The sequence below is a fragment of the Bufo gargarizans genome, chromosome 3 (genome assembly GCF_014858855.1).
Source record: "Bufo gargarizans isolate SCDJY-AF-19 chromosome 3, ASM1485885v1, whole genome shotgun sequence".
In the NCBI taxonomy this organism is placed as follows: Eukaryota; Metazoa; Chordata; class Amphibia; order Anura; family Bufonidae; genus Bufo; species Bufo gargarizans.
This window is the reverse complement of record NC_058082.1, coordinates 88,722,286-88,746,681: the sequence shown is the minus strand read 5'-3', so window position 1 is coordinate 88,746,681 and position 24,396 is coordinate 88,722,286. Positions and strand designations below refer to the sequence as shown.

The following is a 24,396-nucleotide window of genomic DNA, read 5'->3' as shown; positions in this document are numbered from 1 at the left end:
ATGTATGTGCCTTGTTACTCTTTTTCAATAAAACGAGTTAAAAAAAAAAAAAAACACGCTACAGTGTTAGGGGTTGAGCAGCTCCCCCAGATTTGCCACTATATTTCTGTGTTTTTGTCCAATTTAAATTTAGTAGGAGTCGGAGTCGGTTCATTTTTTGCCGACTCCGACTCCAGGTACCCAAAATTGACTCCGACTCCTCGACTCCGACTCCACAGCCCTGGTCTCACCATTCGTATAGCCGCATTAGGCCCGACCAAATACCGCTGCAGGTTCTGTCACCTACTCGCACCTGAGGAAGGTGTTTTACTTATGCGTGTAGCTGGCACAGATCGACCACGTCCTCTCCCTGCAACAGGAGCTCCACCAGCAGCACCACGACCTGGGCCACATCCCTTATTTGACGCTCTCCTCATATTTCTCGAATTTAGGATCTTGCCCTAAATGGGTGTTTAATAGTAGAATAGAACAACAGTATGTACAGGGTGTAGCTCACACGCCCTGAACCAGACTAGGCCGCAATTCATTTGCCAAAAATGTCTGTATTTCAAATACCTTAATAGAACCCCTGTATATAAAAGGGTGTATCTCACAATGACATATGCAGCAAAGGCTGCCAAATAAACTTTTTTTGCCCAAACGGGTGTTATTTTTTTTAAATAACTGAATATGACAGCAATATATAACCCTGGAATTTCACACGTGCTAATGCTGCAAGGGCTGTAAAATTGTGTATTTTGGAAAAAAAGTGTGTTTTTAAAAACCCAGAAAATGATGGCTGTATTTCTAGCTTAAATTGCACACTGGCTAATCCAGATGTTGTATATTACCAAAAAAGTGAGTTTTATTACTAACAGAATATAAAAGCTGTATATAATGGATGAATTTCACACCTCCAGATGCAGCTAGGAATGTAAAATAGTGTATTTTGGAAAAAAAAAGTGTGTTTAGAAAAACCAAGAAAATTATGTGGTTTTTTTTCTAGCTTAAATTGCACACTGACTAATCCTGCAAATGCACCAGATGTTGTATATTGCCAAAAAAGGGTGATTTTTACAACCAGATTATTAGTGCTGTTTTTCAAGCTTGGATTTCAATGTCACAAAAGCTCAGATGCAGTGCTGGTGCACTGAGCTTGCATAAAATGGGCGCCGCCCACCTAACTATGAATAGCCTCCATTCATCGGGAACATGTGTACCATCTAACTCCATCATAAGACCATTTACATCCGTACAGAAACAGACATCGCTACCATTGCATAGTATGCAACTAACTTCTCTGGATCGTTAACACATTTGCGTTTATCCATCTTAAATGGGTTCTGCAGTTTGTTTAAACTGATTATCTATCCTCTCGATAGATCATCAGCATCTGATCGGCAGGGTTCCAACACCCGGGACCCCTGCCAATCAGCTGTTTGAGAAGGCAGCGGCGCTGGCAGTAGTGCCGCGGCCTTCTCACTGTTTACCGCAGGGCCCAGTGACGTCACGACTAGTATCAACTGGCTTGAGCGGGGCTAAGCTCCATTCAACTGAAAAGAGCTTAGCCGCGCCCAGGACAGTTGATACTAGTCGTGGCGTCACTGGGGCTGCGGTAAACAGTGAGAAGGCTGCGGCACTCCTGGAGCACCGCTGCCTTCTCAAATAGCTGATCGGCGGGGGTCCCAGGGGTTGGACCCCCGCAGATCAGAGGATAGATCATCAGTTTAAACAAACTGCTGAACCCCTTTAAGTTTCAAAGCTGATAGCACTATAACAGATCACTTGATCAAAATCTGTCCAGCTTGCCTTATATACTTACTGCTGACATCAGCCCGAGTGCGTCCGAACAGGTCTGGACATGTCCATTGGAATATCTCTAATATAATGCATTAATATTATAACTGAATAGGCTTTTCATGTATAACTTAAAGGGGTTTTCCATCTCAGACAATGGGGGCATATTGCTAGGGACCCGCACCTAGAATGAGAACGGAGCCGGGAAATGAACAAAGGGCGCACTGCGCATGCGCAGCCGCCCTCCATTCATTTCTATGGGGCCGCCGAAAATAGCCTAACACTGGCTCTGCTATTGCCGTCTGCCCTATAGAAATGAATGGGAGCATGGGCCGTGCATGCGCGGTGCGCTCCCATTCACTTCTATGGGAGCAGCGCTTGGTGGTGGACAGACCCCGGGATATCCGGGGTCCTCCAGCCACAGCGCTTCCTGCTTCGTTCTCGTTGTAGATGCGGGTCCCAGCGGTGGGACCCGCACCTATCAGATAATGGGGGCATATCCTAGCGATATGCCCCCATTGTCTGAGATGGGAATACCCCCGGCTGAGATCGGGGAACCTGTTACATTGATCTAATAGGCTGAAGGCTCAAGCAGGCTTTGGTGCCTATTAGATGACTACCAATACAAGCCACTAGGTGGCAGCATTGTATTGGTATAATGCAAATGAAGTGTTCAATGGTGTCTATATAGACATTAATGAACACAATAGGCAATCTAATCTTATTTTCCATATGAATCAGCAGCAGGTGGGCAGGGGAGTGGCTATAGCTCTGAATTAAATAAACGCTGGACTCGAATCAGCTCATTAGCATGCGGCATCTTTGTGTGTATATTATGAGGTAACCATCTGTCACACCAGTAAGTGAATACATCGAAGGTACTTTTTAGTAGTTAATAATTGTATATAATTAGTTAGATTATAATCAAATATCCACATGACAGGTTCCCTTTAACCAATAAAAAAAAAAAACATCATGGGCATCACCGCGTGCGAAAATGCCCATGCTATTAAAATATAACAATATTAATGGCATACGGCAAATGGCATAACGGGGGCAAAAAAATAAAAACAGACAATTTGCCATTTTTTGTCACTTCAACTAACCAAAAGTGATCAAAAAGTCGTACACACTTCAAATTGGTATCACTAAAAAGAACAGATCGTCCCGCATAAAATGAGCCCTCAAACAGCCCCGTACACATAACTACCAAAAAGTTATAGGGGTCAGAATATGGTTATAAAAAAATTAAAAATATTTCCACAAAGGTATAAAAAAAAATCTGTATTAAAAACGCAAAAAAAAAAAAAAAAAAATATACAAGTGTGGTATCGTTGTAACCGTACTGACCTAGAGAAAGATGATAACAGGTCAATTTTACTGCATGGTGTACGTTGTAAAAAAAATAAAAACCATTGTCAGAATTGCATTTTTTCCCAATTCTACCCCTTTTGGAATTTTTTGGGCGCTTCCCACTACATGGTATGCAACCATAAATGAATAAAGTTGGATGATAAAGCTGTCACTCAAACCGAGGAGAGGCGCCATTAAGCAGCTCAAAGCAGAGAGCATGGCACAGTGAAGATACGCAGCCTGAATACTTTATTAACACAGACATGCATTACCTAGGCATATAAAATGTGGATAGCTACGTAGGTCAATCTTTAAAGGGTTTTTCCATGAGTTTAGGGCTCATATACACAACCGTATGTATTTTGCGGTCCACAAAACAAGCATCCACCAAAAAAAAAAGGGATGACATGGCATGTTTTTTTGCGGATCCATTGTAACAATGCCTGTCTTTGTTCGCAAAATAGACAAAAATAGGACATGTTCTGGTTTTAGCGGAACAGACAGGCAGACACGGAATGCACACTTCCGACATTTCCGGGTTTTTTCAAGCCCTATTGAAATGAAAGGTTCCGCATACGGACCTGTAAAAAAATAAAAACTATACTATACTGAGGCAGGGGTGTGGAAATTAAAAAAAAAAACTACTTGTCGAAGGACTAAAGCGGGGTCTCAATCTACTTGTCCCTCATGACAATCTACTTGCCCTGATACAAAAAGTAATTTTAAATCAAAACCATATTTAAGTGAATCCCTTTAATGTACATGCCATACTGGGGCAGTGAATCCCTTTAATGTACATGCCATACTGGGGCAGTGAATCCCTTTAATGTACATGCCATACTGGGGCAGTGAATCCCTTTAATGTACATGCCATACTGGGGCAGTGAATCCCTTTAATGTACATGCCATACTGGGGCAGTGAATCCCTTTAATGTACATGCCATACTGGGGCAGTGAATCCCCTTGATGTACATGCCAGTATAGGGAAGTCCCCCCCCCTATTCATGGAGGGTGAGTGGCTGGAAGTTGGAACCTGGCAGCACTCCTATTGACACTTCAATGCCAGGGAGAAGAAGCAGAGCGGCAGCCTGACAGCAGAGCATAGCTGACCCAGAGCAGTCACCACACACACTACCTGCTGGGCTATCCATCACGGCACGGGCTGCCACCATGTCAGGAGCTCCTACTACAGCCGCTGACTAACGTGTGCCTCCGCTGGGAGCTGACTTCCGGCCTGCACAGGAGCGCTGATAACTAGTGATGGGAAGTTCGGATCTTTTAGGTGAATCAGTTCCTTTGAATCAGCTCATTCAAATGAACCGATTCATGAATCGGATCTTCGGTTCACTTGGGGAGTCAGACTGCTGAGCTGACTCGCAAGTGAACCGAAGACTCTAGGTGCCGGTGCGCATGCGCAGATGCTATACACATTCGATTCACTTGCTGCTGCTGACTCAGTGCAGTCGGCTCTTCAGCTCTCTGAACTCTGATTAGTATTGAGCGAGTCAGGAAGAGTGATTTATTATAGTAAAGGGAAGCTGAGGCTGACGCCGGACAGGAGGACTCAGGACAGGAGGACAATAGACTTGTATTATGGCGTAAAGCAAAATGGAAGGCTTTAAAAGGCATTCCATTTGCTTTCCGTCCTAATGGAAGTCTATGCAAATCAAAATGGATCCGTCTGGGTCCCGTTATGCAAGACGGAAAACTAAGTCCTGTCGACACGACAGGACCCAGACAGATCTGTTATGATTTCCATAGACTTTTACGATGACGGAAAGCAAAACGGAATGCCTCTTAAAGGTTTCCGTTTTGCATTCCATTTTATGGATTACGTTATTTTATGTTATAACCCTTTTATAATGGAAAGCCATAACGGAATCCATAAAGGTGATGTGAACCCACCCTTAGTTATATAGCTACTGAATGAGATGCCTTTAACATATATATCTCCTGAGAAGCCAATTTGATTCTAAAGGGTTAATTTAATTCAACCTGTAATCTAAACTCTGTGTCATCTGTCCCTTCTCTTATCTCTCTGCTCCTGTCCCTTAATCTTATCACTGCTGCAACAAAAGCCTCAGCCTCAGTGTAAACTGTTCTAGAGTCTGACTCACGGCTCTTTTAACTCAATGAATCGAATGAGTCACTAACTAAGTCGGATCTTTAGATTCTTTTAACTTGTGACTCATTCGATTAATTTCTATTCTTAGACTCCCTGCACTTGTGTGACTCAGACGACTCAGAGCTGCTAGTGCTTGCCTTGCCCCCTCAGCTCTGGTCGGTGATTAATTGGTGGGCGGGGAGGGGTGGGGTTGGCAGAAGCAGCTTCCACTCTAAGATCATATTACGCTCCTCCCCGTCCCTCCCTCAGGCTCCTTCCTGCTGCCAGTGTGAGGTGAGCGGCTCTGTCTGCATTGTCTGTGTGCTGTGTGACTTAGGGCTCTTTCACACCTGCGTCATTGTCTTCCGGCATAGAGTTCCGTCGTCGGGGCTCTATGCCGGAAGAATCCTGATCAGGATTATCCTAATGCATTCTGAATGGAGAGAAATCCGTTCAGGATGCATCAGGATGTCTTCAGTTCCGGAACAGAACGTTTTTTGGCCGGAGAAAATACCGCAGCATGCTGCGCTTTTTGCTCCGGCCAAAAAAACTGAAGACTTGCCGCAAGGCCGGATCCGGAATGAATGCCCATTGAAAAGCATTAATCCGAATCCGGCCTTAAGCTAAACGTCGTTTCGGCGCATTGCCGGATACGACGTTTAGCTTTTTACCAGTGGTTACCATGGCTGCCGGGACGCTAAAGTTCTGGCAGCCATGGTAAAGTGTAGCGGGGAGGGGGGGAGCAGCATACTTACCATCCGTGCGGCTCCCGGGGCGCTCCAGAGTGACGTCAGGGCGCCCCAGGCGCATGGATGACGTGATCGCATGGCACGTCATCCATGCACATGGGGCGCTCTGACGTCATTCTGGAGCGCCCCGGGAGCCGCACGGATGGTAAGTATACCGCTCCCCCGCTCCTACTATGGCAACCAGGACTTTAATAGCGTCCTGGGTGCCATAGTAACACTGAAAGCATTTTGAAGACTGATCCGTCTTCAAATGCTTTCAGTACACTTGCGTTTTTCCGGATCCGGCGTGTAATTCCGGCAAGTGGAGTACACGCCGGATCCGGACAACGCAAGTGTGAAAGAGGCCTGAGCCGTTTCAAACGGATCGGATCAGTCAAGTGAACCGGACATCACTACAAAACACTGCGGTAAGCAGCCCGGACTTGCTGCACCGGGCTGTGTATTAGAGGAAAACACGGCGCAACCCTAGCCCTGCTACTTGCCCGCAGGGCTAAGCTGCCTGCACAAACTACCTGCCCGGCGCCCGGAACTGCATGTCCCGGGCGTCGGGCGATAGGAATTCCACACCCCTGTGAGGTCATCTGTATTTCAACTTTGGGAGTCCATCACCCGGGACCCAGCCAATCAGCTGTTTAAAAAGGCACTGCTGCCTCCTCGCAGCTTACCAAGCACAGCGATGTACATTGTGTAGTGGCTGTGCTTGGTATTGTAGCTCAGCGATTTGACTGAAAAAAGTGTTGTTACTGGCCTAAGAAAAGCTGGAGAATACCATGGCACTACTGTGAGAAGTGGCTCCTTCTCTAACAGCTGATCAGTGGGTCCGGGGTGTCAAACACCCAACGATCATATACTGTTCACCTATTTAGAGGATAGGTCATCAGTATAAAATGTCTGGAAAAGGCCTTTAAGACACAAATAAAGATGTAGTAGACATAACACACATGCTTAACTAGATGTGTTAAAGGGGTTGTCCAGGTTCAGAGCTGAACCTGGACATCCCTCCATTTTCACCCCGGCAGCCCCCCTGACATGAGCATCGGAGCAGTTCATGCTCCGATGCTCTCCTTTGCCCTGCGCTAAATCGCGCAGGGCAAAGGCATTTTTCTGAGTTCCGGTGACGTACCGGGGCTCTCTATGGGGCTGACAGGAACCCCGGTGACGTCACCGGCACTGATGGGCGGGATTTGGCTCTGCCCTAGCCAGTAAAACGGCTAGGGCAGAGCTAAAGCCCGCCCCTCAGAGCCAGTGACGTCACCGAACACACTGCTGGGCGGAAGTTACCGCCCGGCAGTGTGTTATTGTAAACACAAGAGCCTGTGCCCTGCGCGATCTAGCGCAGGGCACTGGAGCGCATCGGAGCATGAGATGCTCCGATGCCAGGCTCAGGAGGGCTGCCAGGGGTGAAAATAAGGGTATGTCCGGGTTCAGCTCTGAACCCGGACAACCCCTTTAACTTAAGGCTACTTTTTACATCGGAATTGAAATCGCAGATGTGTAAGTAGCCGACACCTTCAATTGATTTTCAAAGGCTTTTGTTTCGGGATATCACGAGGAGTTAAGAAATTTCGGTTAAGAGTTTGAGTGTTAGGGTGAGTTCACATCACGTTTTTCCAATCCGTTTAACGTAAAATGTATACGTTAAACGAATGCTTCAGACTGACTCCATACAGTGGCATCCGTTCAGTATAGAGTTCCATTGTGGGAAAAAAAAAATAAGTATACTTTTTTACCAATGCAAAAGGTTTATTTACAGGATTGTGCAGGATACAAGAACGTGGTATGCTGCATTTTTGTATCTTTTTTTTTATGTATACGTCAAACAGAGGCATAAAACGTGATGTGAACCCAACCTTTCGCACGATGTAGAGTCACACACAGCAGAGAAGTAAAAGTACAGCAAGCAATGAAAACCACTTACGTTGTCAGTATAAACGCTCCATCTGTGCATCTCTCCATAGCTTTCCTTGCTGGGGGCTTTGCTGCAAACTCCACAAAGCCCTTGCCTGTCGCTCTGCCACGATCATCCACTATGACAACCGCTCGTTCAACTGGGCCGAACATGGAGAAAGCTTCTTCAAGCAGTTCATTTGATACCACAGGAGACAGATTTTTGACTGTGAGCGCTGCCCCGTGGGTAGCAAAGCGGATACGGAGTGGCCTGTTTTTGAGTACCATGCCATCAAGCTCTGCTTTTGCTACTTCAGCGAGTGTTCTGGATTCCTAAAAAGAAAAAAAAACAGCACATCAAAAATGTATTATTTCCTGTTTGTAATAACTGCTGGCCAACCAGTGAAGGTCATGCTTACATGAAACCAATCCATAGAATTGTAAAATCAAGCAAAAGTGACCAATTATCAAGCAGTGTAAAGCAAAGCATGATCCAACGCTAAGTGATTACTGTAGTTTGTCCTCGCTGAGATCGTCCCTGTACAAACATAAATCATCAATCACCGCCGTGACCTCCGGAGGTGTAAACTGGTAGGTGAGTAGACCGTGCGGGTGGAATACGTTTTCCACAAGCACACATGACAGTTTACACGATAATCCACACATGTACGGGCTTGTCGTTCGCATGTCTATTAAAAGAGGACCTTTCATCAGTCCAAACATTGTGAACCAAGTATCATTATCTGTACAGCGGCGCCCAGGGATCTCACTGCACTTACCATTATCCCTGGGTGCTGCTCCGTTCTCCCATTATGTCCTCCGGTATGTTCGGGGACTTGGTTATAGTAGGCGGAGTCTGCCCTTGTCCTGTGGGCGTCTCCTTCTCCTAGGCTGTAGCGCTAGCCAATCGCATCGCAGAGCTCACAGCCTGTGAGAAAAAACCTCCCAGGCTGTTAGCTCTGCGCTGCGATTGGCCAGCACTACAGCCTAGGAGAAGGAGATGCCCACAGGACAAGGGCAGACTCCGCCTACTATAACAAAGTCCCCTAAGTCTCCTCCTACTATAACCAAGTCCCCAAACATACCGGAGGACATAACGGGAGAACGTAGTAGCGCCCAGGGATAATAGTAAGTGCAGTGAGATCCCTGGGTGCCGCTGTATATGTCATGATACTTCGTTCACAATGTTTGGACCGATGAAAGGTCCTCTTTAAAAGGGGTAGTGTCTAGAGATCAGGTAAAAGGTGAATTGAGTTATGATTCCGTTAACATGGACCATAACGCAATTCTATAATGTAATACATAACAGAATGCCTTTAGAGGCATTCCGTTATAATAGTAGTCTATGGGCTGCAAAACCAATCCGTCCCGTTTCCGTTATGCAGGAGAGGACTCCCCTCCATAACGGAAATGGAACAGATCCGTTTTGCAGCCCATAGACTTATTATGATGGAATGAATAACGGTAAACCAGTAAACGAAGCGTGAACGAATTTCAAAATATGAAATTCGCTCATCTCTAGTAGTGTCATACACCGGGGCTTATCACTAGGATATGACTCCAATGTCAGATACGGTAGGTGCAGGACCTACAAAGACCTATAGAACGAAGCCTGCAAAGTGAAAAAGCGCGGGCCGTACATGTGCGGCCACCCTGCATTCATTTCTACGGGACTGCCGAAAATAGTCAAAACACTGGCTCAGCTGTGTCCAGCAGACCCACAGAAGTGAATGGACCAGAGGCTGCACTTGCGGCTGATGGTGTATTAATTTTTAAAGGATGTTTTTTTTGGGTCGTATGTTAGGTGATGTTCACATATGCCTCAAACAATCAGTCATATGTGATACCAAAAATAGTAGTGTTACATGTGCATGGAAAATGGCAGCGATTGCTGCCTCTGGCTGCTCCTGGGAACCTTGTATTCTGCACAGCAGCTAAACGGTAGATAGACACGTCTGGCCCATGCACAGTGGATTCTGCTGCCTTCACTGACACTGGGGCAGCTGGGGGACAATATACATCCACATATACCTGTACAGACCATACATCACCATACATGAAAAGTCGCTATTATTTTTACTGCTATTTAGCTTATTACCATTAGCCATGGTAAAGTGTAGTGGGGAGCGGGGGAGCAGCATACTTACCGTCCGTGCGGCCCCCGGGGCGCTCCAGAGTGACGTCAGGACGCCCCCAGGCGCATGGATGACGTGAGCCGCACGGACTGTAAGTATACTGCTCCCCCGCTCCCCACTACTACTATGGCAACCAGGACTTTAATAGCGTCCTGGCTGCCATAGTAACAATGAAAGCATTTTGAAGACGGATCCGCCTTCAAATGCTTTCAGTACATACACTTGCGTTTTTCCGGATCCGGCGTGTAATTCCGGCAAGTGGAGTACACGCCGGATCCGGACAACGCAAGTGTGAAAGAGGCCTTATCTTAGTTTTCCTTTTGGCTTCAGTTTTTGTGATGTTTTTATCACTTTAGTAGTTAGCATTTTATTTTGTCTCTAATGACCTTGTGACTTGTGTGAGATATTTACCTTTTTCTTAGGCTACTTTCACACTTGCGTTCGGGGCTCCGCTTGTGAGTTCCGTTTGAAGGCTCTCACAAGCGTCTCCGAACGGATCCGTCCAGCCCTAATGCATTCTGAGTGGATACGGATCCGCTCAGAATGCATCAGTCTGGCACCATTTGTCCTCCGCTCCGCTTAGCAGGCGGACACCTGAACGCTGCTTGCAGCGTTCGGGTGTCCGCCTGGCCGTGCGGAGGCAAACGGATCCGTCCAGACTTACAATGTAAGTCAATGGGGACGGATCCGTTTGAAGTTGACACAGTATGGCTCAATTTTCAAACGGATCCGTCCCCCATTGATTTTCAATGTAAAGTCAAAACTGATCCGTTTGCACTATCATGAACAAAAAAAAAAAAAAAAATGTTTTATTTTTTTTGTTTTTGTTTATGGTAATGCAAACGGATCCGTTCTGAACGGAGCCTCCGTCTGCATTAATATGAGCGGATCCGTTCAGAACGGATCCGATCGAACGCTAGTGTGAAAGTAGCCTTATTTGGCTTACCTGCCGGAGCTCTCTTGCTCCCGCATTGCTGGACGTTACTGGAATACCCATTGGCCCCATTTACAATAATGGGGTCAAACAGAGATCCAGATGCTACCCGGCGAGACAAATACCGCCACATGTAACTTCTGGCAATGCCGGGTCCAGGGAGCTTTGGAAGGCTGTCCTCTGCCGGAACGAAGGTTGCAAATGTTAACCACCTCCCGACCGCCTAACGCACGGATGCGTCCGGAAGGTGGTTGATTTATTCCTCCTGGACGCATCCGTGCGTCATCTCACGATAGCCGAGATTTCCTGTGAACGCGCGCACACAGGAACGGAAGGTAAGCGAGTGGATCTCCAGCCTGCCAGCGGCGATCGCTCGCTGGCAGGCTGGAGATGTGATTTTTTTTTAACCCCTAACAGGTATATTAGACGCTGTTTTGATAACAGCGTCTAATATACCTGCTACCTGGTCCTCTGGTGGTCCCTTTTGTTTGGATCGACCACCAGAGGACACAGGCAGCTCAGTAAAGTAGCACCAAACACCACTACACTACACCCCCCCCCCCTGTCACTTATTAACCCTTTATGAACCACTGATCACCCCATATAGACTCCCTGATCACCCCCCTGTCATTGATCACCCCCCTGTAAGGCTCCATTCAGACGTCCGTATGTGTTTTGCGGATCCGATCCATGTATCCGTGGATCCGTAAAAATCATACGGACGTCTGAATGGAGCCTTACAGGGGGGTGATCAATGACAGGGGGGTGATCAGGGAGTCTATATGGGTGATCACCCCCCTGTCATTGATCACCCCCCCTGTAAGGATCCATTCAGAATTTTTTTTGGCCCAAGTTAGTGGAAATTGTTTTTTATTTTTATTTTTTCTTACAAAGTCTCATATTCCACTAACTTGTGTCAAAAAATAAAATCTCACATGAACTCTCCATACCCCTCACGGAATCCAAATGTGTAACATTTTTTAGACATTTATATTCCAGACTTCTTCTCACGCTTTAGGGCCCCTAAAATGCCAGGGCAGTATAAATACCCCACATGTGACCCCATTTCGGAAAGAAGACACCCCAAGGTATTCCGTGAGGGGCATATTGAGTCCATGAAAGATTTAAATTTTTGTCCCAAGTTAGGCTACTTTCACACTTGCGTTCAGAGCGGATCCGTCTGAGACGGATCCGCTCATATAATGCAGACGGTAGGATCCGTTCAGAACGGATCCGTCTGCATTATATTGTAAAAAAAATTCTAAGTGTCAAAGTAGCCTGAGACGGATCCGTCCAGACTTTACATTGAAAGTCAATGGGTGACGGATCCGTTTGAAAATTGAGCCATAGTGTGTCATATTCAAACGGATCCGTCCCCATTGACTTACATTGTAAGTCTGGACGGATCCGTTTGCCTCCGCACGGTCAGGCGGACACCCGAACGCTGCAAGCAGCGTTCAGGTGTCCACCTGCTGAGCGGAGCGGAGGCTGAACGCTGCCAGACTGATGCATTCTGAGCGGATCCGCGTCCACTCAGAATGCATTAGGGCAGTACGGATGCGTTCGGGGCCGCTTGTGAGCCCCTTCAAACGGAGCTCACAAGCGGAGCCCCGAACGCTAGTGTGAAAGTAGCCTTAGCGGAAAGGGAGACTTTGTGAGAAAAAAAATAAATAAAAAATATCAATTTCCGCTAACTTGTGCCCAAAAATATTTTTTTTCGATGAACTCGCCATGCCCCTCATTGAATACCTAGGGGTGTCTTCTTTCCAAAATGGGGTCACATGTGGGGTATGTATACTGCCCTGGCTTTTTAGGGGCCCTAAAGCGTGAGAAGAAGTCTGGGATCCAAATGTCTAAAAATGCCCTCCTAAAAGGAATTTGGGCCCCTTTGCCCACCTTGGCTGCAAAAAAGTGTCACACATGTGGTATCGCCGTACTCAGGAGAAGTTGGGGAATGTGTTTTGGGGTGTCATATTACATATACCCATGCTGGGTGAGATAAATATCTTGGTCAAATGCCAACTTTGTATAAAAAAATAATAAAAAAAAAGGGAAAAGTTGTCTTTTGCCAAGATATTTCTCTCACCCAGCATGGGTATATGTAAAATGACACCCCAAAACACATTCCCCAACTTCTCCTGAGTACGGCGATACCAGATGTGTGACACTTTTTTGCAGCCTAGGTGGGCAAAGGGGCACACATTCCAAAGTGCACCTTTCAGATTTCACCGGTCATTTTTTACAGATTTTGATTGCAAACTTCTTCTCACGCATCTGGGCCCCTAGAATGCCAGGGCAGTATAACTACCCCACAAGTGACCCCATTTTGGAAAGAAGACACCCCAAGGTATTTTGTGATGGGCATAGTGAGTTCATGGAAGTTTTTATTTTTTGTCACAAGTTAGTGGAATATGAGACTTTGTAAGAAAAAAAAAAAAAAATTATAAATCATCATTTTCCGCTAACTTGTGACAAAAAATAAAAAGTTCTATGAACTCACTATGCCCATCAGTGAATACCTTAGGGTGTCTACTTTCCGAAATGGGGTCATTTGTGGGGTGTTTGTACTGTCTGGCCATTGTAGAACCTCAGGAAACATGACAGGTGCTCAGAAAGTCAGAGCTGCTTCAAAAAGCGGAAATTCACATTTTTGTACCATAGTTTGTAAACGCTATAACTTTTACCCAAACCATTTTTTTTTTGACCCAAACATTTTTTTTTATCAAAGACAAGCTTGCATGACCGAGCAATAAACGGTGAAAGTAGTGTAGTGCAGAAGTGTAAAAAGTGGCCTGGTCATTAAGGGGGTTTCAGCTAGCGGGGTTGAAGTGGTTAAAGTAGCCTTTAAGGGCTTAAGCTGAATCTACTTAGGCTACTTTCACACTTGCGCTAGGTGCGGATCCGTCTGGTATCTGCACAGACGGATCCGCACCTATAAATGCAAACAATGGTATCCGTTCAGTGCAGATCCGTCTGCATAACAGCTTTTTCAGATCCGAGTTTTCACGATCGTGAAAACTCAGCTCCGACAGTATATTCTAACACAGAGGCGTTCCCATGGTGATTGGGACGCTTCAAGTTAGAATATACTAAGAACTGTGTACATAACTGCCCCCTGCTGCCTGGCAGCACCCGATCTCTAACAGGGGGCTGAGATCCGCACAATTAACCCCTCAGGTGCTGCACCCCCCTCCTTCTCCATTATTAAAAGCATTGGTGGCCAGTGCGCAATCCCCCCCCCCCCCCCTCCCTCCCCAGTATTACTTCAAATAGTTTTTCTATTGTTTCTTAGACCCAGTATTAAAGGGACACTGACAGGGCCAATAAGCATATTGAGGTATATATATATGGCAGTACAGGTCTTATAATGGGTATTACAATCATCTAAGTATCCCCCCTGTCCACATTATACATACAGTAAACTTAAGTTTTATAACCTGCTCCAACGGTCTTCAATCTGCCCAAGGGGCGGCGTTTCACCTCTCTTGCGCCCAGCCAGCCTCCCCCAACTGCCGCTTTGAAGCGCCGCCCAGCTCATGAATATTCAGTTTGCTGGGCGGCTTCTGCGGTCCCCGCTCTGAAGCGCTGCGCTGAACAGTGCCCTGCGCATGCGCCGGATCTTGTGAAGTCGGGGACAGTAAGCACCGCCCAGCAAAGTGAATATTGATGAGCTGGGCGGCGCTTACTGTACCGGACTTCACAAGATCCGGCGCATGCGCCGGGCACTGTTCAGCGCAGCGCTTCAGAGCGGGGACCGCAGAAGCCGCCCAGCAAACTGAATATTCATGAGCTGGGCGGCGCTTCAAAGCGGCAGTTGGGGGAGGCTGGCTGGGCGCAAGAGAGGTGAAACGCCGCCCCTTGGGCAGATTGAAGACCGTTGGAGCAGGTTATAAAACTTAAGTTTACTGTATGTATAATGTGGACAGGGGGGATACTTAGATGATTGTAATACCCATTATAAGACCTGTACTGCCATATATATATACCTCAATATGCTTATTGGCCCTGTCAGTGTCCCTTTAAAAGCATTGGTGGCAGTGGCCACAGGCTAACAACCCCCCCATCATTGGTGGCAGCGGAGCGGCATTTCCGATCGGAGTCCCAGTTTAATCGCTGGGGCTCCGATCGGTTACCATGGCAGCCAGGACGCTACTGCAGTGCCATGGTTACTTAGCTTATACTTACCTGTGCTGTCTGTGGCCGGCGCTCCTCCTACTGGTAAGTGACAGGTCTGTGCGGCTCATCGCACAGACCTGTCACTTACCAGTAGGAGGAGCGCCGGCCGGCCACAGACCCTCATATTCCACTAACTTGTGCTAAAAAAACAAGCAACTTATATGAACTCGCCATGCCCCTCACGGAATACCTTGGGATGTCTTCTTTCCAAAATGGGGTCACATGTGGGGTATTTATACTGCCCTTGCATTTTAGGGGCCCTAAAAAAATGGGAAAAGTTGTCTTTTACAGAGATATTTCTCTCACCCAGCATGGGTATATGTAAAAATACACCCCAAAACACATTGCCCTACTTCTCCTGAGTACAGCGATACCACATGTGTGACACTTTTTTGCAGCCTAGGTGCGCAAAGGGGCCCAAATTCTAAAGAGTATCTTTACGATTTCACAGGGCATTTTTTACGCATTTGGATTCCAGACTTCTCACGCTTTAGGGCCCCTAAAATGCCAGGGCAGTATAAATACCCCACAAGTGACCCCATTTTGGAAAGAAGACATCCCAAGGTATTCCGTGAGGGGTATGGTGAGTTCATGTAAAATTTTATTTTGTCACAAGTTAGTGGAATATGAGAGTTTGTAAGAAAAAAAAATTAAAAAAAAAGATTTCCGCTAACTTGTGACAAAAAATAAAAACTTCCATGAACTCACTATGCCCATCAGCGAATACCTTAAGGCAGTGTTTCCCAACCAGTGTGCCTCCAGCTGTTGCAAAACTACAACTCCCAGCATGCCCGCACAGCCAAAGGCTGTCAAGGCATGCTGGGAGTTGTAGTTTTGCAACAGCTGGCGGCACACTGGTTGGAAAACACTGCCTTTAGGGTGTCTACTTTTCCGAAATGGGGTCATTTCTGGGGTGTTTCTACTGTCTGGGCATTGTAGAACCTCAGGAAACATGACAGGTGCTTAGAAAGTCAGAGCTGCTTCAAAATGCGAAAATTCACATTTTTTTACATTAGTTTGTAAACGCTATAACTTTTGCGCAAACCAATAAATATACACTTATTGCATTTTTTTATCAAAGACATGTAGAACAATAAATTTAGAGAAAAATTTATATAGAAATGTAGTTTTATTTGAAAAATTTTACAACTGAAAGTGAAAAATGTCATTTTTTTGCAAAAATTTCAGTCAATTTCGATTAATAACAAAAAAAGTTAAAATCTCAGCAGCAATGAAATACCACCAAATGAAAGCTCTATTAGTGAGAAGAAAAGTAGGTAAAATTCATTTGGGTGGTAAGTTGTATGACCGAGCAATAAACCGTGAAAGTAGTGTAGTGCAGAATCGTAAAAAGTGGTCTGGGGGGGGTTTAAGCTAGGGGAGCTGAGCTGGTTAAGGTGTTAAAGGGGTACTCACACCCCCTGAAATAGCTACAAATAAATGCAGGTCCCAACATACCTCTCTAGAATGTTGTGGGACTCCTATAGAAGTGACTGGGAGTAGGGGTGGGCAATATATGCGATATGCACGATATCAATCTGTGCAACGATACAGATTTTGTCCATATCGCCGAACTGCAATATGACCACGGAGCGGTAGTGAATTGAAGTAGCTTCTCACTGCTTCGTGGCTCCAGCTCCCGACTGACTCCGCACCCGCTGGCTGACGTTGAGTGTGACGTCAGGTCCTGCCTAATGCATGCTGGGAAGAAGACTTGACACCTGCGGACTGCCGAGCACTCTGCAGGAAAGGTAAGTATAGCGATTCTTCTGGGGGGGGGGGGGGGGAGAGAATCTATTTGCAAAGGATGGCCATCGGGCTGATCAGATGGCACTGGTTCTGGGGGACATGTCTGATGGCAGATGATGGCAAATGCCATGGGGATTGGGGCTGATGGCACTGGCTCTGGGGGACATGTATGATGATGGCAATTGGCAAATGCCATGGGGCTGATGGCACTGACTCTGGGCCAAGTTTTGTAATTTGTATTTTTTGTATACAAACAGAAGAAAATAATATATTGCAGTATATATCGCACATGCTTCAAATTATATTGCAATATAGATTTTAGGCCATATCGTCCACCCCTAACTGGGAGTTCTGCCTGTATTACGCTGGCTGAGGGTCAGCCAGATAATCGATAAGGAACGCTCATTACTGTGAGGAATATAAATTAATATTTCATGTCCGCCATGTTCCCACACCAGCCATCAGCTGTCAGATAGCAGATGTAGTGAACTCAACAGGAGGGCCCTGCTTCAAAGCCAGCAGATGGCAGAGGACCTCTAGCAGTCCACCAGTGTTTACAACTTTTCACAATTCCATTCAGCCAGGAACCCAGCAAATGGAAAAGGAAAGACCTCTCTGCAGGAGGTCTAGTCCATTCCCCAGTTCAATGGAAATTATCAGACTTTCTGGGGGCCGGCAGTTCATAAGGAAGTATGAATCGCCCAGCCATCACAGGCAAAAACCGGATACATATTTGTGTCCCTGTGGTCACGATGAACAGGCCCGTGGTCATAGTTTGGTGGTGAGATGCCAGGGAAGGGAGATTTACACATCTCCCCACAGGGACTAAATAACGGTACCATGCTTAGACTCTACTTGTAGCCGGAACCCAGTCGGGTCTGTTGGTCCCAGAACCATCTCCCTGTGACCTTCTGGTCTAGAGCTATGAACCCTAAAGGGTTTTGTGGGTCATTCAGCTGCCAGGAACAGCAGGGAGGGGGGGGGGCCCTTCCCAGAGGCAGGAAGAGGAGGGGCCATCTGGTAAACTGACTTTTGACATGCTTAACCCTGTTTGAACCATACCACCTGTATTTGTGGACTGAGGTTCTGTATATATCATTGTGTGTATAGTGTTATTTCTAGTGAGCCCCTACGGCGATTAAATATATAATTCAATCTTGTGCTGTCTTTTATATCGATCACAAATCCCCATGTCCTGTGTTTCTGCCTAGTTATACACTACCGCGGGTTGGTTTCTTACCATATATAATCCAGTTAGCGGACTGGGCTTATATCAAACAAGAAACTGGTGGCAGTCTTCCCGGGCTGAGAACGCGCTGTTTCACTGGGGCAGTGAAAAGGCTCTCAGCTTGTTGTCTCTCGTGGACAGGAGGAGTCTGTGAAAACTAGGGATGTCCCGATACCATTTTTTAAAGACAGAGTACGAGTACCGATACTTTTATTTAAGTACTCACTGATACCAATTATAACAGCGGCGCAGTTGCTGATAGCAATGAAAAAAATTAAAGCTGGAATTTGGTTGCTATGGACAACTCCTTTACTTTTCCTTTGTACAAAGGTTAATAAATTAATAAATGGGCATATAACAGTGTTTCCCAACCAATGTGCCTCCAGCTATTGCAAAACTACAACTCCCAGCATGCCAGGACATCCTTTGGCTGTGCGGGCATGCTGGGAGTTGCAGTTTTGCAACAGCTGGAGGCACACTGCTTGGGAAACACTGGATATAAGGAGGGGAATGGGCATATGAAGGGAGAGAATGGGCATATAACAGTGTTTCCCAACCAGCATGCCTCCAGCTGTTGCAAAACTACAACTCCCAGCATGCCCGGGCAGCCTTTGGCTGTGCGGGCATGCTGGGAGGTGTAGTTTTGCAACAGCTGGAGGCCCACTGGTTGGGAAACACTGTTATATGCCCATTCTCTCCCTTCATATGCCCATTCCCCTCCTTATATCAATTCAAGCAGGAACCCAGCTAATGGAAGAGGAAAGACCTCTGCAGGAGGTCTAGTCCATTCCCCAGTTCCATGGAAATTATCAGACTTTCTGTGGCCGGCAGTTCATAAGGAATTATGAATTGCCCGGCCATTACAGGCACAAACCGGATACATACTGTATTTTTCGCCCCATAAGACGCACTTTTTCCTCCCTAAAAATGGGAGGAAAATGCCCCTGCGTCTTATGGGGCGAATGCTGACATGTTTAACATCGCTGGCTGCGATGTGCGAGCGGAGGAGGAGCTGGGGGCCGGCAATTGCGACGGGGCGGTGCAGTCACTGTACTATAGGCCCGCCGCTCCAGTGCTACACAAATATCAAAATGTATTATTCAATTAAAAGTTATTAAACATGCCCCCCTCACTCCTAATAGTACCGCATATCCTAATTGCTTCTGTATAATTCCGGCAGGCAGCAGCGTAACTCACTGATGTCACGTGCCTGCGCCGCCTGCTTTATGAATGAAGTAGGCGGCGCAGGCAAGTGACGTCAGTGAGTGACGCGCCAGCCGCCCAGCCCGCCTGCCGGCATTATACAGAAGCAATTAGGATATACGGTACTATTAGGAGTGAGGGGGGCATGTTTAATAACTTTTAATTGAATAATACATTTTATATTTGTATACTGGGGAGGGCGGGGGGACACGGAATCTGTGGATGGCAGTTATGGGCTGGGGGGGGGGGGGGGGGGTCTGTGGATGGCACATATATAACAGCGTCCGTCATCCACAGATCCCCCCCCATAACAGTGTCCGTCATCCACAGATCCCCCCCCATAACAGTGTCCCGTCATCCACAGATCCCCCCCCCCATAACAGTGTCCGTCATCCACAGATCCCCCCCCATAACAGTGTCCGTCATCCACAGATCCCCCCCCATAACAGTGTCCGTCATCCACAGATCCCCCCCCCATAACAGTGTCCGTCATCCACAGATCCCCCCCATAACAGTGTCCGTCATCCACAGACCCCCCCATAACAGTGTCCGTCATCCACAGATCCCCCCCCATAACAGTGTCCGTCATCCACAGATCCCCCCCATAACAGTGTCCGTCATCCACAGATCCCCCCCATAACAGTGTCCGTCATCCACAGATCCCCCCCATAACAGTGTCCGTCATCCACAGATCCCCCCATAACAGTGTCCGTCATCCACAGATCCCCCCCATAACAGTGTCCGTCATCCACAGACCCCCCCATAACAGTGTCCGTCATCCACAGACCCCCCCATAACAGTGTCCGTCATCCACAGATCCCCCCCATAACAGTGTCCGTCATCCACAGATCCCCCCATAACAGTGTCCGTCATCCACAGATCCCCCCCATAACAGTGTCCGTCATCCACAGATCCCCCCCATAACAGTGTCCGTCATCCACAGATCCCCCCCATAACAGTGTCCGTCATCCACAGATCCCCCCCATAACAGTGTCCGTCATCCACAGATCCCCCCCATAACAGTGTCCGTCATCCACAGATCCCCCCCATAACAGTGTCCGTCATCCACAGATCCCCCCATAACAGTGTCCGTCATCCACAGATCCCCCCCATAACAGTGTCCGTCATCCACAGATCCCCCCATAACAGTGTCCGTCATCCACAGATCCCCCCCATAACAGTGTCCGTCATCCACAGATCCCCCCCCATAACAGTGTCCGTCATCCACAGATCCCCCCATAACAGTGTCCGTCATCCACAGATCCCCCCCATAACAGTGTCCGTCATCCACAGATCCCCCCCATAACAGTGTCCGTCATCCACAGATCCCCCCATAACAGTGTCCGTCATCCACAGATCCCCCCCATAACAGTGTCCGTCATCCACAGATCCCCCCCATAACAGTGTCCGTCATCCACAGATCCCCCCCATAACAGTGTCCGTCATCCACAGATCCCCCCCATAACAGTGTCCGTCATCCACAGATCCCCCCCATAACAGAATGCCCGTCGATCCACAAGATCCCCCCCATCAACAGTGTCCGTCAGCCACAAGATCCCCCCTAACAGTGGTCCGTCATCCACAGATACGCCCCCCAGAACAGTGTCCGTGGCATCCACGAGATTCCCCCATAACAGGTGTCCAAGTCATCCACAGATCCCCCCCATAAAAGTGTGCAGTCATCCACAGATCCCCCCCATAAAAGTGTTCAGTCCTCCCAGATCCCCCCCATAAAAGTGGGCAGTCATCCACAGATCCCCCCCATAACAAGATTGTCAGTCATCCACAGAATCCACACCATAAACAGTGTCAAGTCATCCTACAGATCCCCCATACAGTGTCCGTCATCCACAGATCCCCCCCCCCCCCAATAACAGTGTCCGTCATCCACAGACCACCATTAGTTCCAAACCCACCAAAAGCACACCTTTTGGTTAAAAAAATTTTTTTCTTATTTTCCTCCCCAAACACCTAGGTGCGTCTTATGGGCCGGTGCGTCTTATAGGGCGAAAAATACGGTATTTGCGTCCCTGTGGCCACGATGAACAGGCCCGTGGTCATGGTTTGGTGGTGAGATGCCAGCGAAGGGAGATTTACATATCTCCCCAAAGGGACTAAATAGCGGTACCATGCTTAGACTCTACTTGTCGCCGGAACCCAGTCGGGTCCCTGTGACCTTCTGGTCTGGAGCTATGAACCCTAAAGGGTTTTGTGGGTCATTGAGCTGCCAGGAACAGCAGGGAGGGGGGCCCTTCCCAGAGGCAGGAAGAGGAGGGGCCTGCTACAGTTTAAAATACTTGTGCCTGCAAGTGGGCGTGTCTTTGCTCTGAAGGAGAGTCACATCGTGCCATGTGTTCAGAGGGACCTGCAACCTGCGGACATCACTGCCTCCCATGTGAATACAGCTAAGAACTTATCACAACCCAAAAGGACTCATCCATCTGGTAAACTGACTTTTGTTCTGCTTAACCCTGTTTGTACCATACTACCTGTATTTGTAACCTCAGACGTCTGTATATATATTCTGTTAGTATAGTGTATTGTCTAGTGAGCCCTTAAGGCGATTAAATATATAATTTAATCTTAATCTTGCGCTGTCTGTCTGGTATCTCGATCACAAATTCCCACGTCCGTGTTTCGGCCTAGTTATACGCTACCACAGGTTGGTTTCTTAATCTATATAATCCCGTTAGCAGACCGTGCTTATATCAAACAAGAAACTGGTGGCAGCCTTTCCGGGCTGAGAACGCGCTTATTTCATTGAGGCAGTGAAAAGGCTCTCAGCTTGTTGCCTTTCTGTGCCCGTGTGGACATGGAGTCTGAACACTGTACCAAGACTGACCTTACCCGCTTCTCCAGGAGGGCGTAACGTCACGCCTTGGTAACCAGTGACCATACCGTATCCCGTGAGCTCAACGCAGTTGACATTCGGCATCAGTCGGGGTACGGTATTCATCACAATTACCGATAATCTGCCGGTGTAAAAGTGCCGCCGAGCAAATGCTCATTCATCGGATAATCGTATCTTTTATGCAGGCACAGAAATTGTTTGCTGGCAGCAGACTGCGTCGTGTAATCACGCCCTGCGGTCGGCAAATAATGATTCTGTATAGGGACGAGCGATGGCGTTAGTGATCATTCCTCTCCATACTGTGGAGGAGATCGCTGCATGTAATAGCTGCAGTCTCCTCCACTAACGAGCAGGCGATTGCCAGGAAGGAACGCTCTCCTCTCGACAATCGTACGGCTCATTTATACATGCACCCCACTCCATATCAAAGTATTGCCTTAGACCCGGGTCAGGAAACTCTAAAGCCATTGTGAAACTACAACTCCCAGCATGCTCCAATCACACCGATTGGAACAGCAGAGCAAGTGTGCATGCTGGGGGATGTAGTGTCAGAACAGCTGGCACGCTGCTAGGCTTGTGAGGTTGCCAGGCAACCCTGTCTGTCTGCACCGGTGTAGCGTTACATTACCCTACTTCGTGAGATTTCCCTACCTCCTGAATTCCCGTCACACTGCTAATGACGTGAGGAGGCGTTTGAGTTTTGACGATCTGCGCATGCGCAAACCGACAGTTTATGGAAAATCTCAGCGGAGTTCAGCTTCACACCGGGACACTGCGCATGCGCCGGCCGGAGTTAGCCGCGCTTGCGCACTGGGCCGTAATATCTCCCTACTGAGGCTCTTCTGCGCATGCGCAGTGTCCCGGTGTAAAGCTGAACTCCGCTGAGATTTTCCATAAACTGTCGGTTTGCGCATGCACAGATCGTCAAAACTCAGGAACGCCTCCCACGTCATTAGCAGTGCGACAGGAAGTCAGGAGGTAGGGAAATCTCACGAGGTAGGGTAGTATAATGCTACACCGCCTTATTGTCCACATTTCATGACCGAATCTGAAACCGATGTGAAAGCGCGTGATCCGGTGACATGTTACGTGTAAGCACTCACGCACGCAGATCAGCAAATACGCGGATACCGGCCAAGAGCCACTTTCTGCGGCCTCTATTGTAGAAATGCCTATTCTTGTCCACAAAATAGGCAAGCTTTATAATTTGCGTAACAGCCGCAGACTGCACACGGACATCTAACGCCGACCCAATATAGAACCCTAACATACAAGAGCAGACACGTATCCTCACATACAATGTCCACTAGACTGCTGATGACACCCAGGCTGGCCACATGACACTTCTTTCAGACCAAACCTAGAAATACGGATGCGTTTTTCATGCGTTTTGTCACTTTAGGAGACGGGCAGGAGATGGAGAACAGGAAGGTCCCCCCTCAGGGCCACCTACCAGGCGGATGAAGCCGAAGCCCCGGTCCCGGTTGATGAAGACCTCGCTGGGTTCTCCAAACTTCTCAAAGAGCTTCTTAAAATCCTCCTCCGTGATGTCGGTCGGCAGGTTGCCCACGAACAGGCGGCACCGCTGGGTGTAGCTCTTCTCCCCGGGCTTCAGGAAGCTCTTGATGTCGATGGTCACCCCCTGAGACTCCTCCGCCTCTTCCATCTTAGGAGGCATAAGAGCCGGGTCCCCCTCGGACAGGTCAAAGCTGCGCTTGTTCCTCCCCGGGTGCACCATCTGCTGCTGCGGAGGGGAAATCCTCTCACTGCTGTTGCTGCCATTGTTGTTTCTCTCGATGCGCACTTGCTTCAGATTCCTGTTCGCCATGGCCATCTTCCAACAGAGACGACTGCGGCAATTCTACGGAGAGAGCGCTCACCACGCAGGTCCGACCCAGCGACTTCAAAATGGCGCCGTGAAAATTTCCAGCGGGTGCTGACGTCACGCCCCCAGATCCCCGTTAGGATTGAAAGAGGCCAAAGCGCTCGGTCACCCTGCTGTCTCCGCACAGCTAGAGCGCCGGCCATTTTTTAGTAGACCAACAACCTATTCCGACCCTTGTAATGGTCTAAGGTAAAATGTCCTCCTGCAGGGGACAGCATATGTGGAAATAATAAAGACTTTTTAATCCGGTGAAAGCGAGACGACGTGCCTTACATAAGAGCCGTACTGCAGTGGGCAGCCTCCTGCCATTGGGTTGTGTGTTGCTAGGGCACGTGAAGTTCGGGAAAAAGATGCTACGAGTGTAAT

General features: G+C 47.7%; 1 protein-coding gene across 2 annotated transcripts in view; it reads right to left on the bottom strand.

Annotated features, from left to right (window-relative positions):
* PSPC1 (paraspeckle component 1) overlaps positions 1–24,087 on the bottom strand; it is an 85,476-nt gene extending 61,389 nt beyond the window's left edge. For both annotated transcript variants that reach the window (XM_044284942.1, XM_044284943.1), the window contains exons 1-2: positions 23,599–24,087; positions 7,901–8,202 (exon numbers count right to left, since the gene is read on the bottom strand). In XM_044284942.1, coding sequence (XP_044140877.1) covers positions 7,901–8,202; positions 23,599–23,979 — 683 coding nt within the window. In that variant the 5' untranslated portion in view covers positions 23,980–24,087. The remainder of the gene's footprint in view (positions 1–7,900; positions 8,203–23,598) is intronic.
* Positions 24,088–24,396: the final 309 nt, after the last annotated feature.